Source organism: Adiantum capillus-veneris, chromosome 5 (genome assembly GCF_014529385.1).
Source record: "Adiantum capillus-veneris isolate H3 chromosome 5, ASM1452938v2, whole genome shotgun sequence".
Lineage (NCBI taxonomy): Eukaryota > Viridiplantae > Streptophyta > Polypodiopsida > Polypodiales > Pteridaceae > Adiantum > Adiantum capillus-veneris.
The window spans coordinates 175,499,009-175,510,477 of record NC_140935.1 but is presented as its reverse complement, the minus strand read 5'-3'; the positions used below and the strand labels follow the sequence as shown (position 1 = coordinate 175,510,477).

At 43.5% G+C, this 11,469-nt stretch overlaps 1 protein-coding gene across 1 annotated transcript; it reads left to right on the top strand.

Moving 5' to 3' along the window:
- The first annotated feature begins 8,542 nt into the window (after positions 1 to 8,542).
- LOC147458594 (cytochrome P450 711A1-like) lies at positions 8,543 to 11,152 on the top strand. Its single transcript, XM_086511872.1, has 4 exons — positions 8,543 to 9,191; positions 9,298 to 10,063; positions 10,530 to 10,625; positions 10,711 to 11,152. The coding sequence occupies exons 1-4, from the start codon at positions 8,683 to 8,685 to the stop codon at positions 11,038 to 11,040; spliced, it is 1,701 nt and encodes a 566-aa protein (XP_086367998.1). The 5' UTR covers positions 8,543 to 8,682; the 3' UTR covers positions 11,041 to 11,152.
- Positions 11,153 to 11,469: the final 317 nt, after the last annotated feature.

The window sequence follows — 11,469 nt, the reverse complement described above, 5'->3', positions numbered from 1 at the left end:
TGTATACTTGAAACATATTGTTTCTCCCATTTAGGTAAATCATTAATTTTTTTGTAAGATAATGAACCCTCAAATGTCAATCCCAAAAACCCCGAAGAGAAGGTCTCTCTTTGCGAGAACTTCTCCTCACTTGTGCCACCATAGTCCCGCTTTATAGTGGCACCCCAAGAAAATCCTGAGCAAGCGTGTGTTCTTTGAACTCTTTGCGTATCTTTGACATTGGACAATCACGTAAACTGTCTTTATTCCTATCATGGTCAGCACATACAATAAAAATTTGAACCTCTTTCTTACCATCTCGACTATGAACCCTGGAATAGTCCCAACCATGATCTAGCACCTTGGTTTCCATTCGCACAGCCATAATGTAGGGTTGTTCTAAAATCAGTGGGTAGAAGGAATGCTCCTGTATAAAGAAGTTTTGCTCATCAGACATCCCCAATAGCTACCTTGACATTTGCACATACACCGTAAAGATCGCCTGGAAGCATGTTGGTAGCTCAAATCCGCCACGTGTGGTCTACTTCAATAGTCCACTTCCCCTTCTCGTGCAAATTCTTCGCCATCAGATTGATTTCTGAACCGTGGTCTTTAAGGGCTAAGACCGGATCCTCAATGTAGCCAAGCTTTACCACAGTTTTAGTCGTTGCTCTTGCCCAATGAGTCGTTGAAAAAATCTTGGGTATAGTTTTATCGTCTTTCCTGACATTAAAATGCATGTTTTTTACCTCGGGTACAATCGGGTTTGAAATCACCACAGGGTTTGACTCTTCTTCTTCAAGATCTGCTAAATATTCTTCATAATCATCCCAAATTTCTTCAATGTGTTGAACCACTTGGCTTATAACTGATTCTGGCTCTTAGTCACTTGGTATCTGTCACTTCCTTTTTATAGTGTCCATAATCATGGAACTTGCACTTAGCAATTCCAAGGATATCCCCAATGTGAGCTCCACTTTACTATTCAGGATATGCTCTTCAACAACCTTCTTCAGATCTGTAGCCAATTCAATATGAGATTTAAGTTTATATGAGGGTCCCTTAGGCTTTCCTTGCTTTTTGTCCTTTTGTGCCTCCTCCATAACCACTTCGGGAGCGGGCTTAGGAGCAGGCCCTTCCTCTTTCTTGCTACTGGATCTTGTTGGCCTTTTTGATGTTCGAGCAACATCTTCATCCCTTTTCTGCTTCTCTTCCACCATAGCTTCATTGGCTTGAGCTTTAGCAATATATTCATAACCTGAAAGAGAATATATTGGATCGGTCTACCCAGTAGTTTCTCGAATGGAATTCCCTACCTGTCATAACTTCCCATACGTTACCTTACATGCTTCTGCTGTCTTTAAATCATACGACCACAATTGGCCCTTTGCACCTGTACCTTCATCATCCCCTTACCACAAACCTACAGCCCATATGTAGCTGCTTCCACAAGAGCAACATTATGTTGTATTTATTCCACTAGCTTCTTCATGCCGGCCCTACCAACTTAAGTTTAAGCGGAGCATCTCTCCTATTGCCCTAAGATGAATCTTCCTGTCTTTCCAGGAAACCACATTCTTCTTGTAAGCTTCATCAAACTCGTCACACTTTTTTACATACATATAGTCTTCACTATCGCACTACATGCATCGATTATCCCAATTTTTACATGGTGGCTGTTGTTGCTTAGGTTCAGAAGTAGATGCTTTTGAAGCTAACCCTTCAAGTTTAGTAGTTTTGAAATTGAAACTTAGCTCTTGAATATATTTTACCAGATCATCGAGAACAAGCCCCTCCACCTTGGGTACTGTCGAGGGTGATTTCACTTTAATCTCTTCTTCAACATCATCTTTACCTCGACCACGATCTGCTTGTCAACCAGCTTCTGTCATTTTACAATCATATTCACCACTTCAACAACTATTTTCCAATCTGATGTCAACCCCGGTTCTCCTACCGGGTCCTTCAATAATTGCATCAAATTCTTTTGAAGTCGTGGATCAGCAGCTTGAATAACCATTTCCCATTAGGGAAAATTTGGACTCACAAAGGGGCCTTATAAGGAGTTTGACTTCCTCTCTCATGTCCAAAATGGGGCTGCAGTAAAACTTTTGCAAATCAACTCTAAACTTGGCGGAGCTCTTTCTATTGATTTATAGCACGCCATGAGATTCCTCATATTTTAAAAGATTCTATTTTTTATTCTCTTGTGATGTGACGACTCCGTCTAGACATCACAACTCCGTCTAGAATGATGTGATGACCCCGTCTAGACATCACAACTCCGTCTAGAATCTAGAATCTAGAGAATCAAAAAAAGAATCTTTCAAAATATGAGGAATCTCGTGGCGTGTTATATATCAATAGAAAGAGCTTGAAGAGTAGATTCTAACTGCCAAATCTCCGCCAAGTTTAGAGTTGATTTGCAAAAAATTTACAGCACGCCCGTTTTGGACATGAGAGAGGAAGTCAAACTCCTTATAAAGCCCCTTTGTGAGTCCAAATTTTCCCTAATTACCTTTTGATCCTTCAAAGACCGTTGTTTTGCTAATGACAGCTGAACGATTTTCTTTTCAAAATCTCGTAACAATTCTCATGCAGATAAATTTTTACTCTTCTTCTGCACCCACTGAGAATCTTCCAAAAATTATTCCTCTTGCAGTGCCTTCTTGAAGTCCTGCCAATTTGGTCCTTGACCCGCCTGAATTTCTTTAATCCTAGCCCTAAGTTCCGGCATTGCAATCAGATGATCCTTGCACTGAGTCCTGGTCATCAGTTCCGTTACCTTCCATAGACTGCTCATAAAGATTGCACAATTTTGAAATATCTTTGCCTTCAAACCGTTGCAACTTCTCTGTAGTAGTTTACAGAGCTTTACGAATCTTCTCTTGCAGATTATGTTGTTGTTGGGCAGCATGTTTGTTGTTGCATGTACATTGCAAACTACTGCATCATTTGTTGCATGGCTACCTCTTGTCGTGTAGACATAGGCTTCAACTATTTTTCCACCCCGACTTGGTTTCGCGTCGGGTTCACCAAATGTCTGGGGATATGTGTTCAAAACGTGAGCCGGGTCAGCACCAGGCTGCTAGCTGTGGAAGAAGAGAGAAAGAAAAGATGCACCACATAACACAATTGTCAAGGCGGTGTTGTTAACATTATCGTTAACTTGATTAATTGCGAATTAAGGAGTTTAAGCTCCCGTTTACAAAATTTAGGCCAAATTAGTTTAGCTTGCACTGATTCAAAATGTCCACCGGCGATTGGTGTCGATGAACGTAAGGCTAATCATGATGAACTGCCCGCAAACATTTTCCCTGTGTTGCACTACAACAAAAAAGGGGACCTTCGACGCAGGTTTCGACGCATCCCGTCGAAAAAATCGTCGATATACGTGTCCCTACAAAAACGTTGCTATATGCGTCGATATACGCGTCGTACGCTTATTTCGACGGTCTTAGCGACGCATATAGCGACGGCCATAACAAAAAAAAAAAATTCTTGTGCAGAGGACAAGGAGCCTGGCCTGTGCCCAGTGAAAAGATGGACACAGCCATAGCCAGACTGCCAGTCCTCTGCCCAAGAAAGCGAGCAGCACCAAAATCAACCGTGCTCCCGCAAAAATTTTGACAGAGTTCCCTTCGTTTTTACATAAACTTAAAAAAAAAACCATATCATGTATACGCCTCCTACATGCTATCCATGTCGGATCTCACATGAGATTTAAGGCCAATGAAAGAAATGAAATGAACTTTGTGCAAAACCATAACCGTGCCAACTTAAATCATAACTATAACAAACTTAATTTTTGCAAAACCATAACCGGCCATAACCACTTTGATCAAAACCATAATGCGAATAACCATAACCATAAACAAAACAATAACCATAAGTATAACCAAAAAGATAAACATAACCATAAACAAAACAAGAACCATAACCATGTCTATACAAGAATAGGAGAAATAACCATGTCTATACAATGACAATGACAATAACCATAACCATAAGGAAAACAATAACCATAACCATATATGTCTATACAAAAAAGAGACACAGAAGCGTGTCTCTGTCTCACAAAGCATATATATGAAATCCACTGATGACTAGACGTCACAACCTACACATAGGACAAGTCACAAAATTAGTATTGATATTACTTCACATATACTTATTTAATTAAATAAACTCACACATATTAACGTCTCACCTCAAGTGATCAGCGAAACTCTAAGGCCTCCCAGTCTACAAGCTCTCCTGAAGCATCAAGATCATTCAATACTTCATAGATACCTCTGCGATATCCATCTGTCTCCTCCTAGCGTGTCGGGGCTCGATCCATCGCAAGATTCCGCGTTTATATAAACATCAAAGTAATAAGAATACATGATTCATCACGTTCTAAAAAACGCCATAGCTAGGATTGGATTAGAAACTCACAAACTCATAGCGAAAGGTGTCGAAGCCTCCGCTGCCAAGATGAGATGTCCCCCTAGTCATCTGTCGTATCTGCGTGGCCTGACGTTGCTGTCTGAACCGCGTGTCCGCTGTCCGCTCGTCCTCCCTGATCTGCTGTCACGTCTCGTTCATTTTCTTCGGCACCCCTTGCCCTTGCGGCTCCTCTCCCACCAGTCTTGCATCCTCCTCATCGCTCCACAGTCGAGGCATTTCTGAGTCAGAAACGGATAGAAATTCGGTCATCAAGACAAGAGACTCTTGCACCATCCATCCTTCTGCCATGCTCCCCTCTGGACGCGCTTTTTGGCGAGCAAAACCCTTAAGTGTTTTCATGAACCGCTCTAGAAAGAACATCCAATGGCTGTGGACTGTACCTGCCACTGTAACCTCATCTACTACATGGACGAGCAAGTGCATTTGGATAGTTAGGTAGCTCGTGGGTAGATACTTCTCAATAGTTAGGCAGCTTGTCTGGAAGAAGGCATCCAACATCTCCTCCATGCCGTCATCTTCTATCTGTAAGCCCTTTTCTGCTTCCATCCTTGGCTCTATATTGGTCGGACCTTCACGCATAATCCTTTTTCTCTCTCTCTTAGATGTAGGTGCTATGTCGCAAAAATCAATGCCCGTTCCGTAGGAGTCGTATCGTAGATTCTGTACGGTTTCTCTAGCAAACTCTCCGTACTTGTGCACATGCTCATTACATATCCTACGCTTCCGCAGGATTTGATACTTGCAGAGCGTGCACGAGCATGCAATCTTTTCCTCCATGTTAGTTGATGACGTTGCCATCTACAATGATTATGAATGTTGTTTTAATATATATACTCCTCATAATGTAAACCACCTCGCATTCTCTAGTCTTGCCCAATCTCCGTACACCTTGGTCCAGAGGTGTATGGAGATCAGGACCACCGGGTCAAAATCTCGTCTTTACTGGTCAAATCCTATATGGGTAGACACATACGTGCACTCCCAAGTGTACATGGCAATGCATATAGCGGACAAAATCCCTTTGCCTCTTTTAGCTCCATAGTTTCTTCTAGAGGGAGAGAGAGAGAGATAGAGAGAGTTTCTGTCCTTTTCACGCAATTGGTCAGCCAACCTAACTCTTTCTCTCTCTCTTTCTCTATCTACTATCTATCTCTCTCTCTACCTCTGTAGCTATCTCTAGTTAATTCTCTCTCTCTCTCTCTCTCTCTCTCTCTCTCTATATATATATATAAATATATATATATATATATATCACTCTCTATCTCTTTATTTCTCCCTCTCTCTGTCTACGTACCCTATTTCTCGTTCTTTCTCTCTCGCTCTCGCTCTCGCTATCTCCCTTTCTCTCTCTCTCGATCTCGCTCTCGCTCTCGCTATCTCCCTTTCTCTCTCTCTCGATCTCGCTCTCGCTATCTCTCTTTCTCTCTCTATTTCTCTATTTCCCTATCTCTCTCTCTGTCTCGCTCTCCACTTTTCTATCTCTCTCTCTCTCTCTCTACATATATATATATATATATATCACTCTCTTTCTCTCTCTCTCTCTCTCTATTCCCTATCTCTTTCTCTCTCTCTCTCTCTCTCTCTCTCTCTATTTTCCTATCTCTCTCTCTCTCTCTCTCTCTCTCTCTCTCTCTCTCTCTCTCTCTCTCTCTCACACACACACACACACACACACACACACACACACACACACACACACTCTCTCTACTTCCCTATCTCTCTACTGATCGAACGAGCGACTGAGCTAGGGAGAGCCAGACGCCCACGACTACGGAGGCCAGACTACACAACATCGATAGAGGCTGCATCAGAGGATCCAGGTCACTTTGGCTCGACATGCACAATGCCCGGTCATACTAGTGACCATGGAGGAGATTGATGAGGTCCGACAGATACTGGATCTCCTATGATCTACCTATCCCAGCTAGCTATTTTAGCTGCTTAGTCCAAACCCAACAGTTTAGGATTCCATAGTATTTTCTTTTGTCATTTAATTTGTCATCTTGTTATTCTGACTTTGTATCAGATCCACCACATTATAACTTTCTGGTCTCATAGGTCACTTTGGCCTTTTGAAGATGTTAATATAACATTTCATTTCATTTCTCTCTTTAATTTTAATTTCCTATGCATACATTAATTCTCTCTCTCTCTCTCTCTCTCTCTCTCTCTAGTTTTAATTTCCCACGCATACATTTTTCTCTCTCTGTCTCTTTAATTTCCTACACACACACACACACACACACACACACACACACACTTCTCTCTCTCTCTCCTCTCTCTCTCTTTCTTACACACACACACACACACTCTCTCTCTCTCTCTCTCTCTCTCTCTCTCTCTCTCTCTCTCTCTCTCTATCTTTCCTACACACACACACACGATGTAGAGAGAGAGAGAGAGAGAGAGAGAGAGAGGGGTTGGGGGGGGAAGAGTTCCATAATACCTGCGCAGCAGGTTTCGGCCAAGATCTGAGCGCGCGCGTTGAATGTGAAAATGGCCCCTGCGCGCGGGTTCTCCTTTTTTTCCCCAATTTTTTAGCGTCGAAATGTGCGTCGATATACGCGTGGTAATGTCCGCCAATATACGCATGGAAAAGCATGCTTTGCCATGCATATTTCCACATGCATATCAATGACTATTCAGACGCGTATATCGACGGGGTAAAAGAACGTCGATATCCGCGTGAAAAGGTACGACCGTCGATATATAGTGCGTCGATAACTTTAGGTTATGTTGTAGTGTTATGAAATCTACCTCTTTCTGCTTATATTCTCAATGAGGAATGGACTCCTCTCCAAAAGAGAGAGAAAGAGTCCCACTTTGCTTTGCTTTAATTTCTTTTCTTACTTCCTTTGACTCCTTGCTCCCCTCTTTCCCGACTCCTTGCTTGGTTGGTATTATCATTGTGATAAGTGGTATTCTCACTCAAAGTTCTAAATGCTCTAATTAAAACCCATTTTTTCAAGGTGAGAAAGTGTTTGAAACTTATGGTGTAGATTTAACTCGCTCATGTGGTGTTGTGTTTACTCCAACCTAGGCCCACACTGTTGCCTAGCCCTTGCAAGTCTCATGAATTTTCCTTCTCTCTCTCTCTCTCTCTCTCTCTCTCACACACACACACACACACACACACACAATTACATGATCACATGAAATTTTTTGATATTATCATGTGTTATTATCATATTCACATAACCACACTTTACGTGATCACATTTAAGTCAACAAATGGTGACTTGATGACCCACCAAAAGCCCGTCGGACTATTATTTTTTCTCGACAATCCCGCTCCGATATGGCTAAAATCCAACAACGAGCCTGCCAAGATATAAAAACATCCAAGGGGGACTATGGTTTGGAACTTTTTTGTAGGATAATAGGAAGGTCTCGTGAATATTTAACGTGATCATGTGTTTTACAAAGTGATCACTCAATGTTAATAAACATGTTCGCGTGTTTGTGATCACGTTAATGAAATCCCTAGCCTTGTCATTTGCCTTTGATACACAATGCGCCGGTCGATGGACCCCTTAGTGAACTGGAGCTGTGAAGGCTATCCTACATCCAAGGTAGACATTGAAGGGTTACAAAGATACACTGCTCACATGAAGGGTCCTCAGGGGTCACTACAGCCTGAATCTCCACAGGCCGTTTAGGCCACATTGTGTACATGCTCCGACGGCAGCTGCTCTGCGGACCTGTCACTGCTCTTTAGCCAGTGCACATGCACTCTTGAGCGCTACAAACAATGTGCATAGCTGTAGTTGACTAGCCGACTTACCACCGAGTTAGCCATCACCGCAATCGGCTTGGGGAGTGGAATCGATCAGCTACGGCCCAAGCAAGTGATTGGGTCGGGTTGATGCAACTAGTGCATGTGTGCACCCTAAGAGAGTTGTGATCTATAGAAAATTTTGCATAGAGGATGTAAAGCTAGGCGGGAGGAGGAGGAGGACGGGGTCACGGGGGAATCTTGAGAGGATTCTATTTTGAGAGGAGCGGGGGACTTAATAACTTGATATGGTAATATTGTTGAAACTCTTACGTGAACGTGGGAATTTGAAGTAATTGTTCCAAAAGAACAGCTAGTGTTCAAGAAGGATTGGCATCTGCAGAGAGGATCGAGAGAACTGCAACTGTACAAAAAATGTTAAAAATTTTGCGTATTATAACGGACCATCGTTCTCATCGCCGGTACCAAACTCGCTCTTAGATCAGCAATCTAACCTGACATAGCACTGATCAGCCATGGCCGGCCAACATTGGTTGATCCCAGCAAGACTAGCATGGGAGAAAATAGGCCTATGTATCGGCGATGTGCGGGGTTTGCTACTCAGCACAATTAGAGAGCCGGCAAAGGGAGTACTGCTGGAATTGGGGAATCGGTTAGTATTGCGGCCAGCAATATCTGCTGGATGGGCAGCTGCGGTCGCGGTGATGGTAGTAGCGATGTACTGGGTGTACATGCTGTGGCCAGTGCGGCTGGTGAGGCATATCAAGTGTCCTCCCTACTGGCTTCCGGGCTTGGGCCATCTGCCCTTGTTGGGCAAGAAGGAGTCGCAGATTTTTATCGACCTGGCTGCCCAATACGGCCCCGTCTATCGCTTCCATTTCGGACGGCAGCCTATAGTCATGATTGCCGACGCTGAGTTCTGCCGCCAGATCTGCACTAAATTCTTCAAGTCCGCCACCGACCGCGCTAACCCTGCTTACATCGAAACGGTTCCTCTCCTCCAGCACGCCCTTTTCTTCAGCAGGTGAGTTCCTCCCCCACCCTTTACATTTCTTCATTAAAAAGGAAAAGGGGAATGGCAATCAGATTCAATAAATTATCTCTAATTTCTGTTAATGTCGTCGATGCAGAGGGAAAGCCTGGTCGTCAATGCGAAACACTGTTCTTCCATTCTACCACTCGGAACAAATGCGCAAGTACGTTCCGCTCATGAACCGCATCGTCAACGTGTTGGTGCAGCTTTTGAAAGGAAAATCAGAAAAAGATGATGTGAACTTCTCCCAATACCTGATGATGCTGACGCTAGATGTGATAGGGGCAACAGCATTTGGGGCTAACTTTGAAACGTTACAGGGATTGAGTGAACAAAATGATGGCAAAACTAGTGCAGCTGCAGTACGCCTGGACGCAAAGCTGGTGAAAGCGGCAAATAGCTTTATCAATTCGTTGCGTCTAGATGGCAATGCCCCAGTGAGCACCATCATAGGAGAACTGTTTCCCTTCCTTCAGCAGCCAATGCGCAAGCTGCTGGGATCAATCCCAGGCACTGCGGATTGGGAGATGGAGGAACAAACAGGAGGACTGATGCGTGTGCTGAAGGAGATGCTGAAGCAGCGGGAGGCAGAGGAGAACGTGGACCGTCGGATCGACATGCTATCTCTGCTGCTGAATGCTCGTAAGGAAAAGAGCGATCTAACGGATGACTGCGTCAACGGACTCAGCTTTGAGATCCTTCTTGTGGGCTCTGAGACCACCGCCGTCACTCTTTCTAACTGCCTCTACTTTGTTGCTTGTCACCCTCAAGTGGAGCAAAAGATCCTGGAGGAAGTGGATGCATTTGGCCCACCTCGAGACATCTCCTTCGACGACCTCAATAAGTTTCCCTACGTTGAGCAGGTACTCTCTCTCTCTCTCTCTCTCTCTCTCTCTCTCTCCAACCACAACAGAAAAATCATCCCTGTGCATGTGTAGGGTCTCTATATAGCTCACAAGAAGTTTTGGACAGATTCTCATAATAATTCTCACATTGTGACTTACCTCAACATCATGAGCTTCGGCGAGGGAGGCACCACATACTTAGCTAGGTACGATTGGGGGCAGGTGACCGTCGGCCCGGTGGGGGGGCCGGTGGTTCCCTGTCTCCAATCGTACCTACCTAGGTCTGTGGTGCCTCTTGATGCTGGGCCGGCAGTCACCTGCCCCCAATCGTACCTAGATAGGTATGTGGTGCCTCTCGAGCAGAAGCTCATGATGTTATGCATTGTGAGAAAGACTCCATTTTTCTACATGAGAAATTTTCTAAATCTTCTTCTGTGCAAGTTGATGCATTGATACGTTCTTCTTTCTTTTTTCTTTGATCCAGGTTTTCAAGGAGACACTACGCTTTTGCACTCCGGCACCTGTTATTGCTCGCTTGATTACCGATGACATCAAACTTGGCGAATACAAGATAAAAAAGGTTCTCATCGTTATACACCTTTACCAATATAATGTTAATTATTGAAAAACAACGTCTAAATTGAATGAATTTTCAAATTTGGCAGGGCACACATGTATGGTTGACACCTAATGCCGTGATGATGGATAGTCGCTACTTCAAAAATCCACACGAGTTTAACCCAGATAGATTTAGTCCTGATTGCCCAGAGAACAAGGAGAGGCATCCAAGTGCGTATATGCCATTTGGTTTGGGCGCCCGGGCTTGCATTGGAACTAGATTTTCCACTCAAGAGGCTAAGATTGCCTTGATCAAACTTTATCAACATTTCACATTCACCCACTCTCCTACCATGGAAAACCCACTTGCTTTTAATTTTGGAATCGTTAGACGTCCCAAGCATGGTATTAAGCTTAGGGTACACCCACGCTTCTAATTCATATTTCAAAATCCCAGCTTGCGCATATGTCTTATACGATCATGCTCATTACGAACCAAGAGTTTACAAGTTTTTCTCCTTGCAAAGATTTGAAATGTGATTTGCCTCTTGGTAGCTCTCCTTTCGTTACTTCAATAAAGATGATAATTTCGAGAGAGTAAAAGTAAACCCTTTTTCTTGGCTAGACTCACAATTGTGAGTGGATGTGTTTTATTAACCGGGCACAAGGCTTGTTCAATGCCTTGAGGGATCATAACACTCGGTTCGAAGCCCCTACATAGGAGAGTCACTTGTATAGTTACATGTTGTGCACCAGTTGACACTAGAGCCATGATGGCTTTTTTTCTCTCTTCAAAGTTTCTTTGTTTTCCAATGGAAGACATCACTTCCCTACTTTCTTGGATGATCTCATTGAAGCTACCCATC

What these genes read in the sequence shown, in the direction of transcription:
- LOC147458594 (XM_086511872.1), top strand. Translation starts at nt 8,683, where the DNA reads ATGGCCGGCCAACATTGGTTGATCCCAGCAAGACTAGCATGGGAGAAA. An exon ending in CACGCCCTTTTCTTCAGCAG is followed by an intron (nt 9,192 to 9,297) that starts GTGAGTTCCTCC and finishes TCGTCGATGCAG; the next exon opens with AGGGAAAGCCTGGTCGTCAA. An exon ending in AGTTTCCCTACGTTGAGCAG is followed by an intron (nt 10,064 to 10,529) that starts GTACTCTCTCTC and finishes TCTTTGATCCAG; the next exon opens with GTTTTCAAGGAGACACTACG.